Genomic DNA, 21441 nt, shown 5'->3' on the forward strand with positions numbered 1-21441 from the left:
GCTTCTCTGCTGGCTCTCTTCTATGAGCTCTTTTCTGTAATGGTGCTGCTATCAGAGCGATTATATGCCCTGCATGACTCTGAAATGAAAGGAATCCTGCCATATGTGGTGGGTTTTTGTTGGCAGACACATTAGGGCGGTGTATGTTAAATATTACTTCTGCAACTCGCAGCACAAGACAAGCTTTAAACAGTTTTGACGGCATCTTTCTACAGAGCTCTCTGTCTCTAAATTACCCCACAAAGTCCCATCTCCTCTTTCATCTTTTCAGCAGCAAGGTCACTCTTATATTTTACTTTATTTCTTTAATGAACATTGGCATGCCTGTGAAAGAGAGCATCATGAGGGACTCTTAAGACTGCCTTTCAGAGAATATAATGGCAAACTATCCACTGGTGCTACAAGGCTATAATGTATTGTGCAGGCTTCTTTTGCTTTGCTTTCGGGGAGAGTTTGTCCGTTAATAAGCAACTCCTGATACTGACTTAATTTATTCAGGGCTCTTCACTGTCAGTGTGTCACGTGGACCAAGCTTTGAATTTTTGAGCAGGATATTCTAGCAGGATACATTCATTGCCTTCTTTCATCTGTTATTTTGAAAACAACTACAGTGAAAAAGCCAACTCACACATTTGTAGGTAAAACCGGGGTTGTTACAATAGTTTAATTAAATCAGTCTCATAAAATTTAATAATCATTAATTTTAGTAATTAATATTTAATAATTAATTTACTATAATGATGAAAACTCTAGCTGTACCACTATGCTACAGTCTTAGTATAATATTACAACACTAACGTATTACAATTAAAATACAAGTCTATAACACTTCATGGATAACTAGACAAGTGAAGGCAATCAAGAGTATCTGGTTGGCGTAAAATGGCTTTCAGTGGAATATTGGAACAATAACAGGCAAGACAATTGTTTAAGTAAAAGTAAACAATTTATTAAAAGTAACAAAAGGTAATTAATGGTCAATAATGAATCAGGTATAATCACTTAAACACTGGAGTAAAACAATTGAGTAAGGCACAAAGTGGAATTGGGGATGAGGTAGATTGTCTCCGGAATGCAGAGGAGGAGGCGTTAGCTTCCCGTCTCTGTCTGTGTGTGTATGTGTGCGTGTGTGTGTGTGTGAGAGAGAGAGGGTGCGTGCGTGTGTGAGCGGGTGCGTGTGTGGGTATGCGCAGTTGCGAGTTAACGCGGTCGCGCGCTCAATGGAGAGATGGGGAGAAGTGAGAGGGAGACTATGCGCATGCGCACAGGTGATAAGCAGCTAAAGAGCGAGATATGAAGGATGCGCAGACACAAATTAACTTTGGCTGCGGGACCGAAATCTGAGCTCTTTGTTTCTTACGCGCCAACTTCGTTGGGGGAAGGGGCGCAAAGTAAATAATGTTTAACAAAGGAATTTCTTGTCTTAAGGACTAAATCTAAGCTAGGCCTTAATTTAACACAAGATATTCCACAACAGTGAAATCACGATGTGCGTGTGTGTGCGTTCAGGTGGTGATGCAAAAGGGAGTTAGAAAAGAGAGAGGGAGAGAGAGACGTGCGTGCACTATCTAATTAAAAGCAATAGAACCAAGCAAGATTATAAACGGTCAAAGACCGTGTAGATTGTGAATTTAAGATTGCATTTAAATCTCAATGAAACAAAATAACAATACTTCTCACATAGATTAAAACATACATATAAAACTAAATTCTGCCCAGATATTTAGCCTTACTTCGATCGCTCTTGCATAGCGACCAAGATTTCTTGTTTTCTGCCGGGTTTCCGTTGAGCAGCGCGGAGCACAGGCTTCGTGGAATGTCCCGGGGCCTTCTGCTTCTTCTCGTCAGATGAAGCCCTTGGACGGCCTGGAGGTCGTCAGTGGAGAAGGAGGATGAATGGTCGTCGACGTTGAATGGATGAGAAGGGAGCCGGTCGCCTCGCTCGTATTCAAACAAAACTGCTGGGCTGCAGTATATAGTACTATCGATATAAACTCAGGTTGCAACTTAACGATTTCAAATAGTTTAGAACTTTGATCAGAAGTTCTGAAGGCTATGATTCGTCGTGTCGTCCTTTGTCCTGATGAAGAATTCTTTAGAGGGTTTGGTATCTCTATTTTGAATGGTAGTTCGATGAAAGACCAAACGAGAGAGACTGAATTTGAGGCTTGCCGCTGTTTATATGGAGAAAACGCGTCATTGTTTTTATCACCTTTGCCGTGACCATACAGAGCATGAGAAGAGTAGATAAGGGAATTGAAGAGATAAGGGAACTCTGGGTAATGAAGTCTGTGGTGAAATGTAGTCTATAGTGTGACCACCTACACATTCACCAGTGAATGTACTTCCTGTAGGAATGTACCTCAGCATACTAATTATGTAAAAACTTGTAGCAATTACTCTGTGCTCATAGACCTAAAACCATTAAAACCATTTAACCTGAAACAAAAAAGTAATTCAAAAATAACATCTCTTGTTGTGTTTGCATCAAACTATGGCAAATAGTATCTACGAGTATCGATAAATCTCGGGATCCTAACAATACCCATCCCTAGTAGCGGAAGGTTTGAATAGTGTTAAACATTGCATAATGGTTAGGGTCCTCTCTTCAAACACATCTCTCATGTTTTCACGTGGAGCTGGGCTGAGACCATCCCCTCCAGCATATCCAGTCATGGCTTTGTGTGTAGCTCAGTGAGGGCATTCACACATCCCTAAATTAACTAATCACACCAATCAGAATAAACAAAAGCCTTTGTTTGGTTCACAGAATAGAGGCAAAGCCTTCAGAACCAAAGGTCTTCTTAACGGCAATATACCAGGATCTCTGCAGACAGCGGGTTTCTTTATCCCCCTCTCTCTTTTGGTTTGACCCAGCGCCTGCCTGTAATCTCGTGTCCCACCTCTGCTCTGTCAGGAGGGATGCCCAGGCCACGCTGGGAGCTGTGGCTCTTTGAAGGCTCTATCTGAAGAGCACTCTTCATTAATTAAAGCAGGAGCCACCTCTCCGCTGAGATCCTCTGGTCCATCTGGGCCGATTGCAGTAAGATTGAGAGGAAGTGGCCGCTGTATAGAGTCAGATGACATTTTTCACAGCTGGCTATTTCACTTTTATCTTTCGCCTTAAAATTGAGAACGACAGAGAGCTATTACATATTCTTCTCAGGAGGGCTGTTGGTGGCGAGTGTATGTGTGTGTTTATGCACATCCGTGCTCGATTTGGTCGCGTGCGTGTTCATAAGCACAAGTAGGCGTGTGCCTGGTGATCCTGAATGCTGAGCGGACGCATCAGATGCTGGCTCCTCCAGATGCATAATGGCGTCTGTGTTAGCAGTGCCCTTGGGGCTGGCTGAGTGTGCTTGTCTCTGTCTCTGTTGTGCACACACAGATCAGTCATAAGGCCGGCCAGAGCGGCCCACTGCTGATGCAGCACTAGTTAGCGGAGGGTCATGTCATGTCCAGTCAAAGCAGATGGAGGATGAAGGCCATTGTCTGCTTACATGAGACAGCAGGTGTGTTTCAGAGTTAGGCTTTGTTCTTTTGTGTTAGTTTGTCCATTGAGCCTCCATTTTTCAAATTTGCCAGATGTGTACTAGTTTGTGTTTGAGCTTCATGCACCCTGTATGAAATGGGTAACTGTGTTGCGATTTGCCTTTTCTTCTTGAAGCTTTTTTCTTTGCCTATAATGGGTAGCAATAGAGAGGACAGCCAGACTACCACATTTCTTTGGATTTCAGTTTTGCTGAGAAATAATACAGGGCAGTAATTCTACACCACTAAAGAATAATACTAGGACTTAAAAAACTGTGGCTAAAAAAAAACTAAATTAATAGTGTGTTTGGATGAAGTGAAAAAGAGATGGCAAGACATGGCAAATATAAGTTAAGGGACAAATCAGCAAAACTGGTGCTTAGAATACTGCTTCCATTGTTTCAGGCAGTTTCCCCTATGCACTCATCAATCAAACAAACTGAATTACACCTACCTTTGAAAGACGGAAAATGTTCACACTGTCCCCCGCAGATTTCATACATACAACGGAATGAGGAATCGGGTCTCTCGCGCATCTCCGTCGCATAATTTTGCCCTAAACTCCATGATTGCACATGCACAAGCATCAGAAGTCAGAAGTCAGACCAGAGCAGCTTCTCATACTGTGGATGGATGCTATGTTTTTAGCCCCCTGGACAAAAGTTGCTGAACCTCTGGCTGCTTGGCTGAGGCACTCTAGCAGATGGTGGGACAGCAGCGAGTTCATTTAGTTGCAAGAGTTGCGACACAGATATATTAATTGAACGCTTTTAGTTTTTTTCAAGTGGCCTTAGAAGTTCGGGGGCCCTCTGCGCACCCAAACTCCCGTCTCCTTAATCTGTGCCTAATGAAGTGGCAAACCAGTGTTGGCCCATGCATCTGAAGTATTCATTTCAAATGGGGGATTTGGAAGAAAGTGGCTTCTTTTGCTTGATTTTGTAAATAGTCTGTAGGGATAAATTGGATGAGTGCACCCGCTCTGCCATCTGCTAGAATCTGGAGAATGCCATGGCGCCTATAATGTTCAGACAAAACGCATCATTTAGGCACACACCCTTAAAATGAGAACTGACACCAAAACAGTGGTTTCCCTCTATCTCTCCCTTAGATCTGCCTTGCAGGGGGGCTGTTAAATGGCCTTCATCGTATCTAATTTAATTGGTTCCCTACTCTTCTTCCCTGAGTAATACCAGAGAGGAGAGGTAGCCTGGCCATCTGGATGCCTTAAATGGCAGGTCATCATGTCTGATCCTCTGGTGGATCTGCCCTCTCAGAGGAGGAAGAAGAGGCATGCAATTACTCTGCTTTTTCCTGATGGTGTACTTTCTCTTTTTTTGTTGTCCTCTTGTTTTTCTCACTGCAAGTCAGATTCTTTCCTCTGGGATCTTCTCTACATCCCTCCAATTATTTTATTCAGAATTTTTAATGGGGATTGTTTGTTTTTTCGTTTTTTTTAGGGTTGCTTCTCTGGTCATTTACATTTCTCTATTTGAATGCAGTGCACGTTCACAATTTAAAATGATCTTTTGCCCTTTTGCCATAAAGGAAGACGAAACAACTGGCCTAAAATTCGAGCACTTTGAGCGCATAGACTTCCCTGGACCACCCCCACTGATGGCAATCACGGCATAATCGGTTACAAGTGCTCCGAGTGCAGGGAATGTGAACAATATTGAACGAGGCATGATGCACTTCCTGCCGCAGCTCCCTTGTGCTACGATTGATTGATTGATTGCTTTCTTGTCCTTACCTTGTGCAAACACACAGTTTATTTGAAGAGTCTTTCCCCCTCTTCCTGAATGTGAACGTGAATGAACCAACAACTGCACTGCAAAAAGTGAAATCTTAGTATGATAAAATATCTTTAATCAAGGCAATGTAAGCTTGTTTTTTGTCTGCCAAGTTAGTACTTCTTACAGGCTTTTTTTGTGTTAGAACATTTCACTTGCTTCAAGCGTTTCAGTCCTTACTTATCTTAATAAGGGTTTATTACTTTTTACTGAGATTGTATTACTGGTCCTGAGCATGTTAATACTTGAAACTAGAATTGCCATTATTATAAGGCAGTTTGATCCCCACTTACAAGTACAAAACTGCTTTGTCAAAGCCAGAGTTTCTTATTTCAAGCAATTTATCCTTCTCAGTTAAACTACACTAAAAACAAGTACATTTGCCTAGATACCAAAGATATCTAAGAATTATTATCTCAATATAGAGGGGAAGGTGCTTATATTCAGCAAATGCTAGCAACATGCTTTTGAAATGAGTGTGCATGCTAGGCAATTCATCTTGAAATCAGTCAAGCTACACTAAAATCAAGAACATTGGCCTAGATGCCAAAGATATTTAAGAATTATTATCTCAATATAGAGGGGAAGGTGCTTATATTCAGCAAATGCTAGCAACATGCTTTTGAAATGAGTGTGCATGCTAGGCAATTCATCTTGAAATCAGTCAAGCTACACTAAAATCAAGAACATTGGCCTAGATGCCAAAAACATTTAAGAATTATTATCTCAATATAGAGGGGAAGGTGCTTATATTCAGCAAATGCTAGCAACATACTTTTGAAATGAGTGTGCATGCTAGGCAATTCATCTTGAAATCAGTCAAGCTACACTAAAATCAAGAACATTGGCCTAGATGCCAAAAATATTTAAGAATTATTATCTCAATATAGAGGGGAAGGTGCTTATATTCAGCCAATGCTAGCAACATGCTTTTGAAATGATTGTGCATGCTAGGCAATTCATCTTGAAATCAGTCAAGCTACACTAAAAACAAGAACATTGGCCTTGATGCCAAAAATATTTAAGAATTATTATCTCAATATAGAGGGAAAGGTGCTTATATTCAGAAAATGCTAGCAACGTCCTTTTGAAATGAGTCTGCATGCTAGGCAATTTATCTTGAAATCAGTAAAGCTACACTAAAAACGAGTACATTTACCTAGATACCATAAGAAATATTTTCTCAATATCTAGGAAAAATATTTTTTTAATCAATATTTTTTAAGCTTAATTTTGGGGCTTTTTGACTTTTATCGGATAGGACAGTAGAGAGAGACAGGAAGCTAGCTGGGGGGAGAGATTAAGAAACGAGCAAGTCGGTCTCGAACCTGAACTCTTCCCTGTCTCCCCATCAGACCCATTCATGGTGCAGGGTTGATGCCGCTTGCGCCACAGCTCCAACCTTAAAGCAGTCATCTCTTGAGGATATTGGTATTTGTTTTGGAGAGTCAATGCATATGTGCAATTGATCAATGCATATGTGCAATTGATCACTGAGATAATAGAGAGTGTGCAGATAGCATTTGCAGCAGTTTTTACCATAGCAATTGTGTCTAGGTTGAAGTTACTAATTAAAAATTATTTGAAGCATTCTTTGTGCTATCTGCAAAATCTATATTATTTCAATGATCAATTACACATTTGCATTGACTTCAAAACTCTCCCAAAAAAATGCCAATATCCTCAACAGATGACTGTTTTAGGGAAGGAGCTGTGGCACACGCAGTAGCAACCCTGCACAATGAATGGGTCTGATGGTGATACAGGTAAGAGTTCAGGTTCGAGTCCGACTTGCGGTAATTTCTCAATCCCTCTCTCCAGCTAGCATCCTGTCTCGCACTACTGGCCTATCTGATTACATGCACAAAAGCCCAAAAATTATTTCAAGATAAATTGCCTAGCATATAGCCTCAATTCAAGATGATGTTGCTGTAATTTGCTGAATACAGACTCTACATTTCGATTTCTACATTTCGAGAAAAGAATTCTTACATTTTTTGGTTTTTAGGCTAATGCACTTGATTTTAGAGAAGCTGAACTTATTTCAAGATGATGTTGCTATCATTTGCTGAATACAGACAAATTCTTCTACATTTCGAGAAAAGAATTCCTAATTTTTTTAGTTTTTAGGCAAATGCACTTGTTTTTAGAGAAGCTGAACTTATTTCAAGTTAAATTGCCTAGCATATAGCCTCAATTCAAGATGATGTTGCTATCATTTGCTGAATACAGACACATTTTTCTACATTTCGAGAAAATAATTCTGATTTTTTTTTGTTTTTAGGCAAATGCACTTGATTTTAGAGAAGCTGAACTTATTTCAAGATGATGTTGCTATAATTTGCTGAATACAGACAAATCTTCTACATTTCGAGAAAAGAATTCTTACATTTTTTAGTTTTTAGGCAAATGCACCTGTTTTTAGAGAAGCTGAACTTATTTCAAGTTACATTGCCTAGCATATAGCCTCAATTCAAGATGATGTTGCTGTCATTTGCTGAATACAAGCAAATTTTTCTACATTTCGAGGAAATAATTCTTATTTTTTTTTTAAATTTAGGCATATATATACTTGTTTTAGTTGTAGTTGTACTGATTTCAAGATAAATTGGCTTATATAGCCTCATTTCAAGAGTATGGTGCTAACATTTGCCAAATTTCAGCACAATTTCCTACATTTTGAGAAAATTATTCTTAGTCTGGCCACACTTGTTTTAAGATATATTTGGGTTCTTTGAGGCTAGCTATTTTAACTTGTTTTTTGAAACTCTTAAGCCGCGTTCACACTAGACTTCTTTTTTTAGAAAAAAGCGCCGCCTTCTGCGCCTTTTTTACATGCAACTCTATGGGAAAAAGCAAAAAGGCGGACGCCTTTTATAACTTCTAAAAAAGCGCAACCTCCGACGCCTTTTTGAGTTCAATTTTCTCAACTTTTCAGAAAGGCGCCGGGTGACGTCAAGCGCCTTTTTGACAGCTGACCTATCAGGACGAGGAGTGTAGGTAGTCGCGTACCTTCCCTAGTAACCTTCTATCTTAGTTTAACCGACCAAACGCCGAAGACCATCGTATTTGAACCTAGAAGTTTTTAGTTTAACTTTTTTTTGCTTAGATTTTTAGAAAGTTACCGAGAAATAGACACTGTACAATTTACAAACCACATTATTGTAACTGAAAAATACGTCTAAGAGGATTTGCGAGGTGTCTGAGCTACCTAACTAATGTTAGCATGCTACTAGCCATTAGTGATTAACTGTGTTTTTGCAAAGCATCTGCCCCAACTTTCTTTTCCCGACATTGACATGTATCTTGTACATAATCTATTCCCATAAACTGGAGATTTCAAGCGTACAGAAACTCTTCTGAGCAGGCAAGAGTGCCAATATTGGCTAACGAGTTGTAGCCAAATTCCTGGGTGAAGGGCTAAATAGCTTGCTAGTTTTGATAATACACAGCCATTACTACGACTGTATCAACGTGCTGCGTTTCACTTAACAGGTCAGTCATTCCCTAAATCTTTAGCAATTGTATATTTAGGTTGTCACATTCAACAGCGCAACATATCCCCTAGCGTTTTGAACTTTCTGTGAGTTGTGACCGTATGTTATGACCGTAATGTGTTTGCATCAGACACAAATATGGCGGTGCTTAAAAGACAGTGACGTCACATAATATCCATGAATTCTGAAGCGCTCAAAAGGCGCTGAAGGCTGCGTTTTTTTCTTAAAAAAAGAAGTCTAGTGTGAACGCCGCTTAAGTAAGTCAAATATTCCTGTTCTGTTGGTAGATAATTTAGCTTATTTTAAGCAATATTTGCACCATTTTATTACTATTTTTTCTTGTTTTTGAAAGCTGATTTTTTGCAGTGTGGTCTTGACGAGAGGGGAATTGGAGAAGATAGAAAAATATAGAGAGAGTACAGAAAAAATCATGTAGCTTCGAGGCTTTTCAGATGCAAAGAGTTTTTAGAGACCTGCTTGCTGCTGTTTCTGTGTGTGGGTGTGTTCGTCTGTTTGTGCATGTTTGTGTGTGTCTGTGTGTGTCTGTGTGTGTCTGTGTGTGTGTGAGTGTGTGTGTGTGCACGTGTGTTTATTTATGCATGTATGCGTGAGTAACACTCTGCAATGCTGGTTCTGCAGGGCCCTGGCTGATGTGCTGAGTCATCATGGGCCTTGGCAAATGTGAGACAGCGCATGTCATGCACTCAGCAGCTGCCATCACCTGCATTACTAACAGCACACTTCCCCTATTCAGTATTTATATCTACGCTTACCTGCGGAGCACTTCCAGGGGCTCGCATGAGAAGTGTGGACCAACCGGACAGGGACAAGAATGGCCTCTTGGGTGTATGACCTTCTTTGCAGTACAGCCTTTCAGTTGCCCGTAGGAGCATTGCTAATTCCTGCCGTTACACTCTCATGATTATTTTTTATTTTACTTTTAAGAGCTGTACAGAGAAGCCAGGGCTCATATTCACAAAGCATCTTAAGGCATCTCAAAACTGGCTCTTAACTTGACAAGGAGAAACTCCTAAAATTATGGGCATGTCAGGGTATGTCAGGGCTAACCAACAGTGGAACTCCTAATTTAGTTTACTCAGCGTATTTCACAAAGGTCTTTAGCACTAAAAGTAGCACTTAAGTCTGGGAAAAAACGGAAAAGTCGAGAGGACTCCAAACTGACAAGACCAGTTCCCAAATGAACGGGAAACGGACGTTTCCAACATTCAATGCCTCCATTTTTTGAATGCAGATGCGGAATTACCAACCGACCTTAACAACCCACTCAGTGCTAAAATTAAGTTGAATGTAACTTTTTATTGAACAAATAAACTACATCATCAAAAAGAGGCATTTTAAAAACTGAGAACTCTGTTATTATTTAATTTGTAGCCTTTAATTTGTAAATATTTATTTATTGTTCCTTGCATTAGGCAGTGAAGCCTACATGCCTACAAACCGGCATAGACCGGTCACTCATCAATCAATCCCTTCTTTTCTTCAGGTTTGGAATTCTATCTTTTGGTCTCAGCACCTTTGTGACTAGGATTTAGGAGAACATTTTAAGTTTAAAACTTTTAGTGTGATTTACAAGTACTCGTAGTGGTAGGAGTGAATACGGGTTCAGATTTGTAATGCTGGCCTTTGTTCTCTACCTGGTGTGCTCTTTGTTAATGACGTCAAATGGTTCGTGAAGCGCAGTGCATGTGAATGGCTTGACACTGAAAACTCACAAGTAGCATTGTACACCATATGACTGTTCAAATCTGTTTTGTATTATCGATTAACGTACGGTGCTGCCAAAATACGGATGCTTAGGCCTGGAAATATTGATATTAACCTTGGCTTCCATCAACCTGATGTGTCATGAACTTGTGCCGCGGCGGTTGAAGTTTGTTTGCCCTCTAATGGCTTATGGTTTTCTCTGTGACTCCATTTTCTCACCGCAGCGCGCATGATGTGACCTCAGTGGATGGAGAGATTTGGCAGTCTTTCTTTTTCTGACTGGCTCATTACACCACTGTATTCTTATCATTGTGTGGCAATCAGTGTATGGCTCTCACCCTGCAGCTCTGGGCTGTGTATGTGTGAGTGTAAGCGTGAGTGTGCGTGTGTGTGTGTGTTTGTGTGTGTGTGTGTGTGTGTGTGTGTATGTGTGTGTGTGTGTGTTTGTGTGTGTGTGTGTGTGTGTGTGTGTGTTGTGTTAAAAATGGAGAATGAGGTGACTGCGTTTTGAAGGAAATGGGTTTCTCCCCCTGTCTCTGGTCTCCCTTCAGTGCGGTTGTGTCATCACTGCACCTGCAGGCCGGGCCATCTCCATAGAGGCCCCCCTAGACGAGCTGGAGAGAGCAGCCAGGCCCGTCTGATCAAATAATGGATAAACTGCTCACTCTCTGTCTCCTCTCTCTGGCCTTCCTGACTCTGTTCAAACACACAGTGTGTGTAATGGCCTTTGCCAGGGCGCTTCAGTCCCTTCATGCGGTATGCATGAGAGATGGAAATGCATAAATACACACTGCTGGCGGCTGCCCAGATGTCACCAGCCTTGCCCTGCGATGGAGAGGCCTACTGGGTTGTTCGATCCTGCCACTTTGTGTGTGTGTTTGTGTGTGTGTGTTTGTGTGTGTGTGTCCAAGGAGTCACTCCCGCCTCGCCGCCAGTGCTGGTTGTGTTTGCCGGTGGCCACGGTTGTAAGAATGGCACTTGCAAGCTTGCTGCGGAAGCAGGGCTCCGAGACGGAATGCCTAGGCTCGGAGGATGAGGGCGGAAAATTGGATGACTGCGGGGATTTACAGGGAGGAACAGGCTCCACTAGTCCCTCTGGGGTGGAGACAATCCAGTCTGGCATTTGGTGATATTGATTGGCAATAAAAAGCACAGGCTCATAGCCTCCTGGCCAGTGCGTGGGTGGGTGGATAAATATATTAATGGATGGATGGATGGATGGATGGATGGATGGATGGAAGGATGGATGTATGAATGGATACATGTTAGAGAGATGTACTGGGATGTGCTGTATTGGCCCAGTGACATTACTGAGTAAATGGCATTTACCTCTAAATAAAGAGAGGAAGTGTGCTTGAGTGTGTGAACAAGGGAGTAGCAAAACGTTTGGGGCTTGTGCTTGAGTGTTGAGAGCTGAAAATGGCATTCCAGATACACACACACAAACACACACACACACACACACACAGGCACACGCAGACCAGAGGTTGATGCACACGGACGCGCACGCGCACACGCACACGCACACGTACACACACAGACACACACACACACACACACACACACACACACACACACACACACACACACACACACACACACACACACACACACACACACACACACACATACAGAGAGAGAGAGAAAGGGGTACAAAAGACTCTCGGGAAAAGTAATGAGGCTTATAAAATGTGCCCAGTGCCTTACACACTGGGTGTAGCTATTATAGGGCTCTTGATATGTGACAGAATAATTGAACTCCCACAGTGCAGGAGGAGCCTCAGCTCAGGCAGGTGCAGCAGATGGACATATTTCACCTGAGGCCAGACAGACAGCCGTGATCTGCTGGGAAGGCAGCTCTCAAATGAGCCAGGAATAAACACTTTTGTGTGCAGCAACTGTACAGAGCTAACAGAGCTGACAAAGACACATACACACGCACACACACGTCTCAGGAGGCTTTGCTATTCCTCTGTCAGCTCTTGTCATCTCTGTCACCGGCTCCCCAGCAGACGTGGAGAGACTCACCTGCTGTCAGGCCTGGGAGACGGCCTATATGCTCACCTCAGGGTCTGTCTGTCTCATCCAGCACCAGTGCCAGCCCGGTACTTTACACCACTGCTGTTTGCCTTACAGCAATAATGAATCAATTATTTAATTCCTTCCTTCATTCATTCTCATAAACTGCTCAGCTGCGGTGGTCATAAGTGGTGCCTGCCTCAACGAGAATCAAAAAGAACTAATTTGGACATAGTTCATTAACTGAGTCAGGTTTCATTGATCACCTTTTTGGATTGGATTGGACAGGTCCAAGGGCACAGCCTGCTGTTCAGAAAAAAGTAAAAAATTGTGTGGTCTTGTGTGGCTTCATGCTGGCGTTAATTCACTGTTTGAAGCTTGAGTCTGGTCGGCACTGAGTGTCAGCTCAACCCCCTCAATCATTCCTCAGCACAGCACACAGTGGCTTTGGGTGACGGGAGCCATGGCTAGGCAACAGTTGTTTCAGCAGTTCCTGGAACAGTGAGAGAAACCAAATGAGAGGAAGTTCTGGTTCTTCATAGTCTTCATCCTCACCCATCACAGTTCTTGCCACACCTGCCCCCCCCCACTGTTGCAGCCATGTTGGGCATTTTGTCTAGCAAACTTGTTGGAACCTGGAAGTAGCTGGTTGGCATTTCACTTGTCATGGTGGCATTTTCCCCTGGCGTCTTTATAGGCGCATAAAAAGCCTTGCTCTATGGGCTCCAAATCAGTCCATTCATCTTCCTCTTTGTTGTGCCTCTTAAGCTAAGTTAACCGTGTGGCAAGTTGCATCAGAGACATTTACTCAGATTTTATCTGCTCATCACCCTTCGTTGACTTCCGTGGCTGGTCAAGGGCAGCACTCTCTGTCCGATGCATGACTTATTGGATGCTGTGTCATAGTCTGTGTCACGCTTTGTTGTCTTTTGTGCAAGTTTTTTGTTGATGTATTGGAACAGAGGCTGTAGCCACTGTAGCAGTGCAGAAGTGACAGGGGAATGAGTGTTTGTGTCGCATAACCTCCCGATAAAGGCAGCGTTGCTTAACTTGCATGAAGTGAAACCTCTCCCAGGCGCTGGGCGACCTTGTGCTGGCCCAGGAACAGTGGCAAAACCAGATTTCCATGCTTGTCGCCGTAAGCCTTCTGTGGTTGCTGTCTGAATCAGCTCACAATGTTGTATGTTGTGCTGCTCTAGTTTTGAGCTTTTAAAACCATGTCACTTGTCAGATCTAAGTAGCTCAAATATGTTGATACTGCCGTATTAGTTCCCCTTGGATGTTTTATTTTTAGCAGTAGAATTTCTGTTTTGTCATGTTGTGTTAGGCAATGTAGGCTTTCCCCATATCATTTATTCACTTTGAAAAAGGAGTTCGGCACGTTGCTGGCCACCAAGCTCCTCTTCATAAGTACAGTTATAGTGGCCATATCTGTGGAGAGTACATTTGAAATATATATGAGACTTACAGTGTATGAAACTTACATTGCACTTGTATCAAATATTTATAATGTATACATTACACAATGAGCTACATTGTATACTGTATGCAGGGTTTCGCTGTCTCTGAAGTTGAAAATAGTGAAGCAAACAGTGCTCTTCCCTTTGGATTTTGGGATGTCTCATCTGCTGTGAAAGAAGATGGCAGGAACACAGAGTAATTAGCCAAAACTCAGGCCAATGGATCGATCAGTGGATGTAATCTTCCCGTAGGCGAGCTTAAAAAGGTCAGCAGGAGGTAGCGAGCGTCGTTGCTGCCCTTAAATATCCCTGGGAGGAGTGAGGAGAGAGAGGAATGAAACAAGGGCAGAGAAACAAAAGCTGCAGCAGGCTTTAACTGTGTGTCCCTTTGCTTGCATCTTCGCCCTGAGGGGAGATATGGAAGAGAGAAAAAACATGATGAAGCATGAACAAAGACACAGGATTAATCAAAGGAGATGTGGGCTTGTTGTTGCTGGCTAGTAAGAAAGATGATGCAGCCTCTTCCCAGTACAGGGATCGTCTGCATTTGTAGTTAGTCTTTTTTCTAAAAGGGATTTGACGAGCTAGCCTCGAGTGAAAGCGGAAAAGAGGCGAGCCCAGCCCGGCGTCCTCTCTGTTGTCTGTGATGCATTAACGAACTTAAAAGGAATAACTAATTGTTTTTAATTTACAGCTTGAGCACGGAAAGCGAGGGTGTCATTGTGCAACAAGAAGGAATCTCCTGTCTCCTCTCCACTGGCCGAAGTCATTATCTGACTCGGAAGTGGACTCTGTGTCTCCCACTTGATTTTGCTTTACTGTAATGAAAGGGCTGTGCTTAAGTAATCAGCCCCCTGGTCCGTATTGACCAAGCGATGATAATGATGAAGGGCTCCTCACTGAACGGTAGCGGGGCGAGCCTTGGGTTGGGTTTAAATCAATGACCACGGACAGAAATAAAGCAAGGAGTGGCAACTACTCTTACTTAAAGCCCAGATTTGAACCGACCATGAGGAAGCAAACGCATCTGTGTTTATTATCTTCCAGAGAGGCAATCCTCTTTATTCCCATCATGAAACCAGCACCACTGAATCTCTCGGCCCTGACGGTGTGACAGGGGTCGTGTGTGCGCGCTGGGGCAGTTGTTATATAGGCGGGCCCAGCTCTGAGACCCACTGAGGAAGAACACTCAGTGGTGTTGTTCAGTGCTGTCCATTGCACATGCTGAACATGGTGTCTGCACTCCGAAAGGCTCCAAAAGATTTGGGGCTTTTTGACTTTGTGTGCCGTTCACCCGAAACAATGTTGAAACGTTGAAATTGTGCGGCACCATTTTGAAACAGTACACTTCTCACAGTAGGACAGGGGGTTGTTGGGGGTGGGGGGGCCTCAAGCAGAACCTCCTCCAGGGACCACACTGACCTGACAGACTAAACAAGAGCAGAAATGCACTCTTACATATAGTCTGGAGGGCTTGGGAGAGGAACTAGAGTCTTATTAGAGAGAGAGATAGAGTGAGAGAGCAAGAGAGAGCGAGAGAGAGAGACTGTTGTGGATAGCTGGAATTTTGTTTCTCTAGTCCAATTATGAGTGTGCACTAGATGCTTGAATCCACAGTTGTGGTCAGACAAAGACCGTTAACGGGGCATCTTAAAGCCTGTGGTAGGGAATTATCACGATTTATCAACACATAACACAATTATCTTTCAGAACTGAGCACTGCTCGTTGGCGTTGCCAATTGGAACGTGGCAATCTAATATAGATACGTTTTCATAGCGAATTGCTATGACAGTGACATTTCCACAAAGAAAGAATGGACCATTTTTCCATCAGCACTTTTCTTGCTTCAGTTTCATTTTTTGGGCCTGATAGTTTTACCATTTTGGGACACGTCTTTTTTTAGTTGACGTTTCCTTTTCACTTCCATACTGTATGGGCTGGTTCACTCATGCCTATAAAGTACATTGATTCTTGCAATGGACTAACTCTGTCCACAGATGCTTAATCGATCTGCAGGGAATTCCCCCATGGTCCCCAGATGACTGCAGGCGGCATTTTCGCTGACCCACCAGCACTTTCTGCTGCTCGTAATGCATCCCTCGCCATGTTTTATGAATTCTTAGAACAGGGACATGAAGGCTGTTGCTTATTCGATGCACATTTCTCTATATCTTTTTCCTTTTCTCTCTCTCTCTCTCTGTCTCTCACATTTTGTGCCTCTGCTATCAGCACGTCATCTCAGGCTCTTGCAGTGTTAGTGAGTGTGACCCAGTTTCTTGCCATTTCTGAAATCTCTTGTTTACGTCCCCACCCCTGCTTAGTAAATGTGGTTGGCACTAGTCCTGACGCGAGGGAGCCGTTCAGATTGCATTGTAATACCGACGCTGTTCATGACAACGGCTCTACCCTTCCCTCACAAGCTTCAGTATTTATGTGTAATTGAGCCATATGGGGCAGCAACCGAAAGTTTTTACTGAGGTGAGGTATCCCCACTAGGCTGAGGCACCACCGAGCTGAGGCTTTTTTTGTGGGGATGCTTCATCCTGTAAGCCTGAAGTCAAGCCTGGGGACACAATCACAATTGTTTTCATTATGCATTGAGTACTGTCGTGAATAGAAAATAGAAGGGCAAACTTTGTGGTTTAAAGAGTGTGTCATGTACTAAAGCCTCCACCGCATTGCTTTGAGGGCTATTTTTTGAGAAGCATATATTTGGTGATAAATTCTGCCAACACTTCTCATCTCCACTAAATGAGCAAACCTGGAGGTTTTCCGCATTAGTCCAGTGAGAGCCCCAGACTTTGATTGCCTTGGAATACATTTGTTTAGAAAAACGCTTATTGGATTCTGCGGGATATCCACATTCCTCTTCCTATCCCCCAATACCCAGTAGGCGAAAGCAAGCAGGATAAGGAAGTGGAATGGAGCAGTGAATGGGGAAGGAAGGAAAAACAGTGGCGTAGAAAATGCATAAAAAAAGCAATTGACTATACCTGGGCAGGAAGAGGAAACATTTGGGTTCTATCCATGGAGAGTTGATCCCAGGTATGAATGGTTGGAAGGCATATCCATACGATTGTAAAGAGGAAGGCGTATAATAACCATTTGGCATGGCAGATAGAAACCTTTGTCATTAAATAAAATAATGTCATGAAATAAAAACTCTGAAAACTTTCAACCATTTATTTATCTCTTGAACAAGATACTTATTTATGAGATTATAGATTATAGGAGGAAGATGATGGCAGTGAACTTGGCAAGAATTAGGCTAATCTATTTTTGACTGATGATTGTTGCAGTATAATGTCTATGTGGAAACTCACCACCAATGTTTCATTTCCTGTCCTCAACAGGTGACCACTCTGGTGAACACCAGCAACAAAGGCCCCTCCAGTAAGAAGAAGGGCCGCTCTAAGAAGGCCCATGTGTTGGCCATGTCCGTGGAGCAGGCCACTCAGAACTTTCTGGAAAAGGGGGAGCAGATTGCTAAGGACAGCCAGGACCTGAAGGAGGAGCTCATTGCAGCTGTGGAGGATGTTCGCAAGCAAGGTGATTCTTCTACTTCTGTCACAGTTACTGCCATTGGCAGTGATTACAAGGCTGCTGTTTAAAGTCTTCCTTCAGGTTTCCTCTGGTGGTTCTCCGCGACTGACATGTTTCAAAGGAGCTCTTAAATGCATTTTGGGGAACCAAAGTAGAGAGATGATAATTAGCATAGACCATGTACTCTTCCCTTTCCCTGTGGATATACTTGCCTCTACATTAGATGTAGTGCTCATTTCCTCACCGACACTGCGAGTGCCTGATTTTACTTTTAAAAAACTAGCGGAATACCACCTGCTGTTGTCACTTCTGATGGTTGTCTCATCCGAAGGTTGAGCTGTATTTACAAAGACAGATATGGCACAATATATCTACAGTTTTGCTTTAGTCAGTAACGAAGGATGTTCTAGGATGTACAACTAGCTTTTCATCTACCCCCCCTCCCTGCCTCTCATTACTCATTTTGTCTTCCTTTTGATCTTTTCAACCTTGAAAAGTTTTCTTCTGCTTTTATCTCTGTATGAATGCTTTTCTTACTTACTTACGCACCTTCCCATGCTGTACTCTAATGAACCTAGTGATCTTCACACTGGAGATGAGGCAATAGCTGGATAGGTGTCTGGCTCCCATGGTCCCTGTAGTGCCTCAAGGCTATCCTCCTGCCAACACTGGAATACAAAGACAGGTGCCCTGTCCTTTGGCCTCGTTCTTTAGACATTTTCCCTGAATCACTAGATTTTATGTTAGTTTTAATCATTGGCAGCATGCTCACTTGATCTTATTTTGAGAATAGCTCCCAGAAATTGTTGCTGTAGATCAACTAGTATAGCAAGGTTCTAACAGAGAGAAAAAACACTAATATGGCCACTTTATCAGTATCAAAGGTATAGAGGTAGAGGGAGAGGGAGAGGGAGAGGGAGAGGGAGAGGGAGAGAGAGAGGGAGAAAATGCCAGGCATGGTAGAGAACATGTTTATTTCCTCATGCTATTAATTGGGGACTTTCTGGGTGTGGGTTAGATGAAGTTCCTAGGTTTGGTAAAGATAAGACTGTTTGTGTCAATGACACTGGTCAAAATGTAAGGGATAATGTATTGTCCCCCCATGCATCCAAAATGTCTCTTTATAATTATTGTAGGGCTTTCACTGACAAAAGTAGTTCTTCTTGCAAATAGAACTTTTGAAGTTGCGTGGCAACATATTCCTTGCTGACTTCAGGTCAGAGATGTTCTTAATGGGTTAGGAACATCTCTGTTGAAGTTACACTGAATTTCCATTACGAAAACTTGCGGTATTATATGGTAGATGTGAATAAGAAGCAGAAAACCCATTGCAAGTGGCAGCAGTCCTTAATATCTATTCATTATTAATATCAGACCTACGGACATTGGGGTGGCGCAATCAGTTCAGTGGAACGTTTTGCAACATTCTGAGGGGCCATATAAAAAAAGGGTATTAATCACCACACTGACCTCCCCAAGCCTATCTCACACACACACACCCCCCACAGCCTACTCCCCACGAGAGAGCCAGGGCACGAGATGGTGTATGGTCATGACTAGGTCCATGTACACAGAAGGCTCAATTGTGGTAAATAATAATAATAATAATAATAATTCATATTTATATAGCTCTTTCCTAACACTCAAAGATGCTTTACATATGGCAAGTAAACAAGACAAGACAAGGCAAGCAAACAAGACAACACAGCACAACTGAAAATAAGAAAGACAACAGATCAAACCAAAAAACAAACAGACAACAACAAGTTAGAAAAAAGGAAAACTGGACATGTGAGTCTTAGTAGAGGAGGGAAGGGCACAGGGGAAATTATCAGGTGAAGGCGAGGTTGAAAAGGCGAGTTTTGAGGGACTGTTTAAAAAGTGTTATGTTGGGAGCCTGACGGATGTGGATGGGGAGGTCGTCCCAGAGGGAGGGAGCAGCAGCAGGGATGTCTATAGGATGCACCAAGAGGAATGTTTTAGTCTAGACTTAAAGGTAGAGAGGGTGTTCGCTTCTCCGATGAGGACAGTAGGATAATTCCACAAGAGGGGGTCTCCATAGCAGAAGACTGGGCCATTTATTGTGCTTGTTGATACTCTTGAAAGACATGCACCCTGGAGATGAAGGTGGGCAGTTAGGGGCAATTCATTCCTTGATGTAATTTTGTGTTATATTTAATAAAGTATATGATTCAATAAGTTTATAAATACATTAATGTATAAGTAAATGTAACTGCCACCCTGTGCTCTGAGCTCTGAGGTGGTTTGAGGCGTTGAGGTCCCACACACATTTATCACATCCTGACTTTCACTAACTGCCATCATCAGACCGTGGTAAAGAGCGGGCTGCATTTCAACTTTCAAAACAACAACAACATTAATCACCCTAACTGTAGTTCCGTGTGGTTCTGTAAACTTTGGGATGTTTAGGCCTCATTGATCTCACCTTTGATGTATGCCTTCTTTTAAACGTTCTTGATTGTTTCTCTATCAGATCACTCTGTGGTTAATCACCTATGAGAGGCCTTTAAGCAGCAGCAGAGGATTAGTCATGCCTGTAGCTGCTACTCTGCTCTGATACTTTACCATGTTATCAGGGGAATTATATGTCCATGTTTGTACAGTGAAAGCTCTTCTATCATTTTTTTATTGTCAATATATTCTGTTCTATTAATTTTTGCATGCCAGTCTACATTTTTGGAAATGACCAAATTACCTCTGTAACACCCACCTACACAAGTGGGTATGCACACACACACACACACACACACACACACACACACACACACACACACACACACACACACACACACACACACACACACACACACACACACACACACACACACACACACACACACACACACACACACACACACACACACACACACTTATGTGCAGTCCAGCTCAGCACTCAGATGTAAGGCAGGTGCTTTCTCTCTCACACACAATATCGGCGCGTTTGCCTGACTCAGTGATCCTCCAGATTAACCCATGCCAAGTACTTACAGTGCTCTGTTTCATCACAGCCTGGAGCTGCTATAGATCCATCCTCGTTTCCCTTCTCTCCTCTCCACTCCACTCCTCTCCTCATCCCACCTCTCCCTCTCCCACCGCCCGCTCTCTGGCGGGGTTAGATAAGACATTGCTGAGCCGTGAGTGGAGATACTGCATGGAGGGAAATGCCCTGGTCTTAACACAATGCTGGCTGGGGCCCTCAAATAGCTCAGCCTCTGGCTCTGATGCTTTACCCTGTTGTCTGAGTGCTTAATTGGGTCAATTATGAGCTCTATGCTCCTCACATTCTTCCAATCAGCGTGCTGTATTGCATACTAGGTGATCTGCAGTCTTGCCTATCCTCGAGTAAAAACCAGAAGAGTTTTTTTTTTTTCATGTATGTGTCTTCTCTACATCTGAGTATGGTTTATCCCACTGGTTGATAGTGGAACATTTAGGAGATTAAGGGGATCATTTTGGAAGCTTCCCAAAGTTTAGATATAAAGTTTATGCAAACATCGCAAAGCGTGCAAAATGGACGCTGCAGTCAGGCAGGGGTTGTTTTGCTCAGTCAATTAACTTAACTGAGCTTGTTATGCTGAGTTGGTACATTAACCAGCCACTCAGCTCTTCTATCAGCAACTGAGGGAGGTGACTGATGGTACGCCGCAGTAATCTTCCGCTGACCCAGTTTGACTTCCATTTGCTCTACGCGTGGAGATTGAACCCGCTGACCTCAAGATGGCCATCAAGATGACATCAATATGGTTGATTTTTAGTGAATAGTGAGTGAAGGTGAAGTATCTACTGGGCAGAGGTTAAATGTTGTAGCACAAAGAGGGAGCACGACTGTTTGTCAAAATGTGTGTATGTGTGTG

The 21441-nt window shown here is 42.8% G+C and overlaps 1 protein-coding gene across 4 annotated transcripts in view; it reads left to right on the forward strand.

The window, feature by feature from the left end:
- Nucleotides 1-21441, forward strand: part of ctnna2 (catenin (cadherin-associated protein), alpha 2) — a 374072-nt gene that overhangs the window by 51450 nt on the left and 301181 nt on the right. For all 4 annotated transcript variants that reach the window (XM_080836552.1, XM_080836554.1, XM_080836553.1 and 1 more), the window contains exon 3: nucleotides 17377-17572. In XM_080836552.1, the coding sequence (XP_080692678.1) occupies nucleotides 17377-17572 (196 nt within the window). The remainder of the gene's footprint in view (nucleotides 1-17376; nucleotides 17573-21441) is intronic.

The sequence above is a fragment of the Sprattus sprattus genome (assembly GCF_963457725.1).
Source record: "Sprattus sprattus genome assembly, chromosome: 4".
NCBI lineage: Eukaryota > Metazoa > Chordata > Actinopteri > Clupeiformes > Clupeidae > Sprattus > Sprattus sprattus.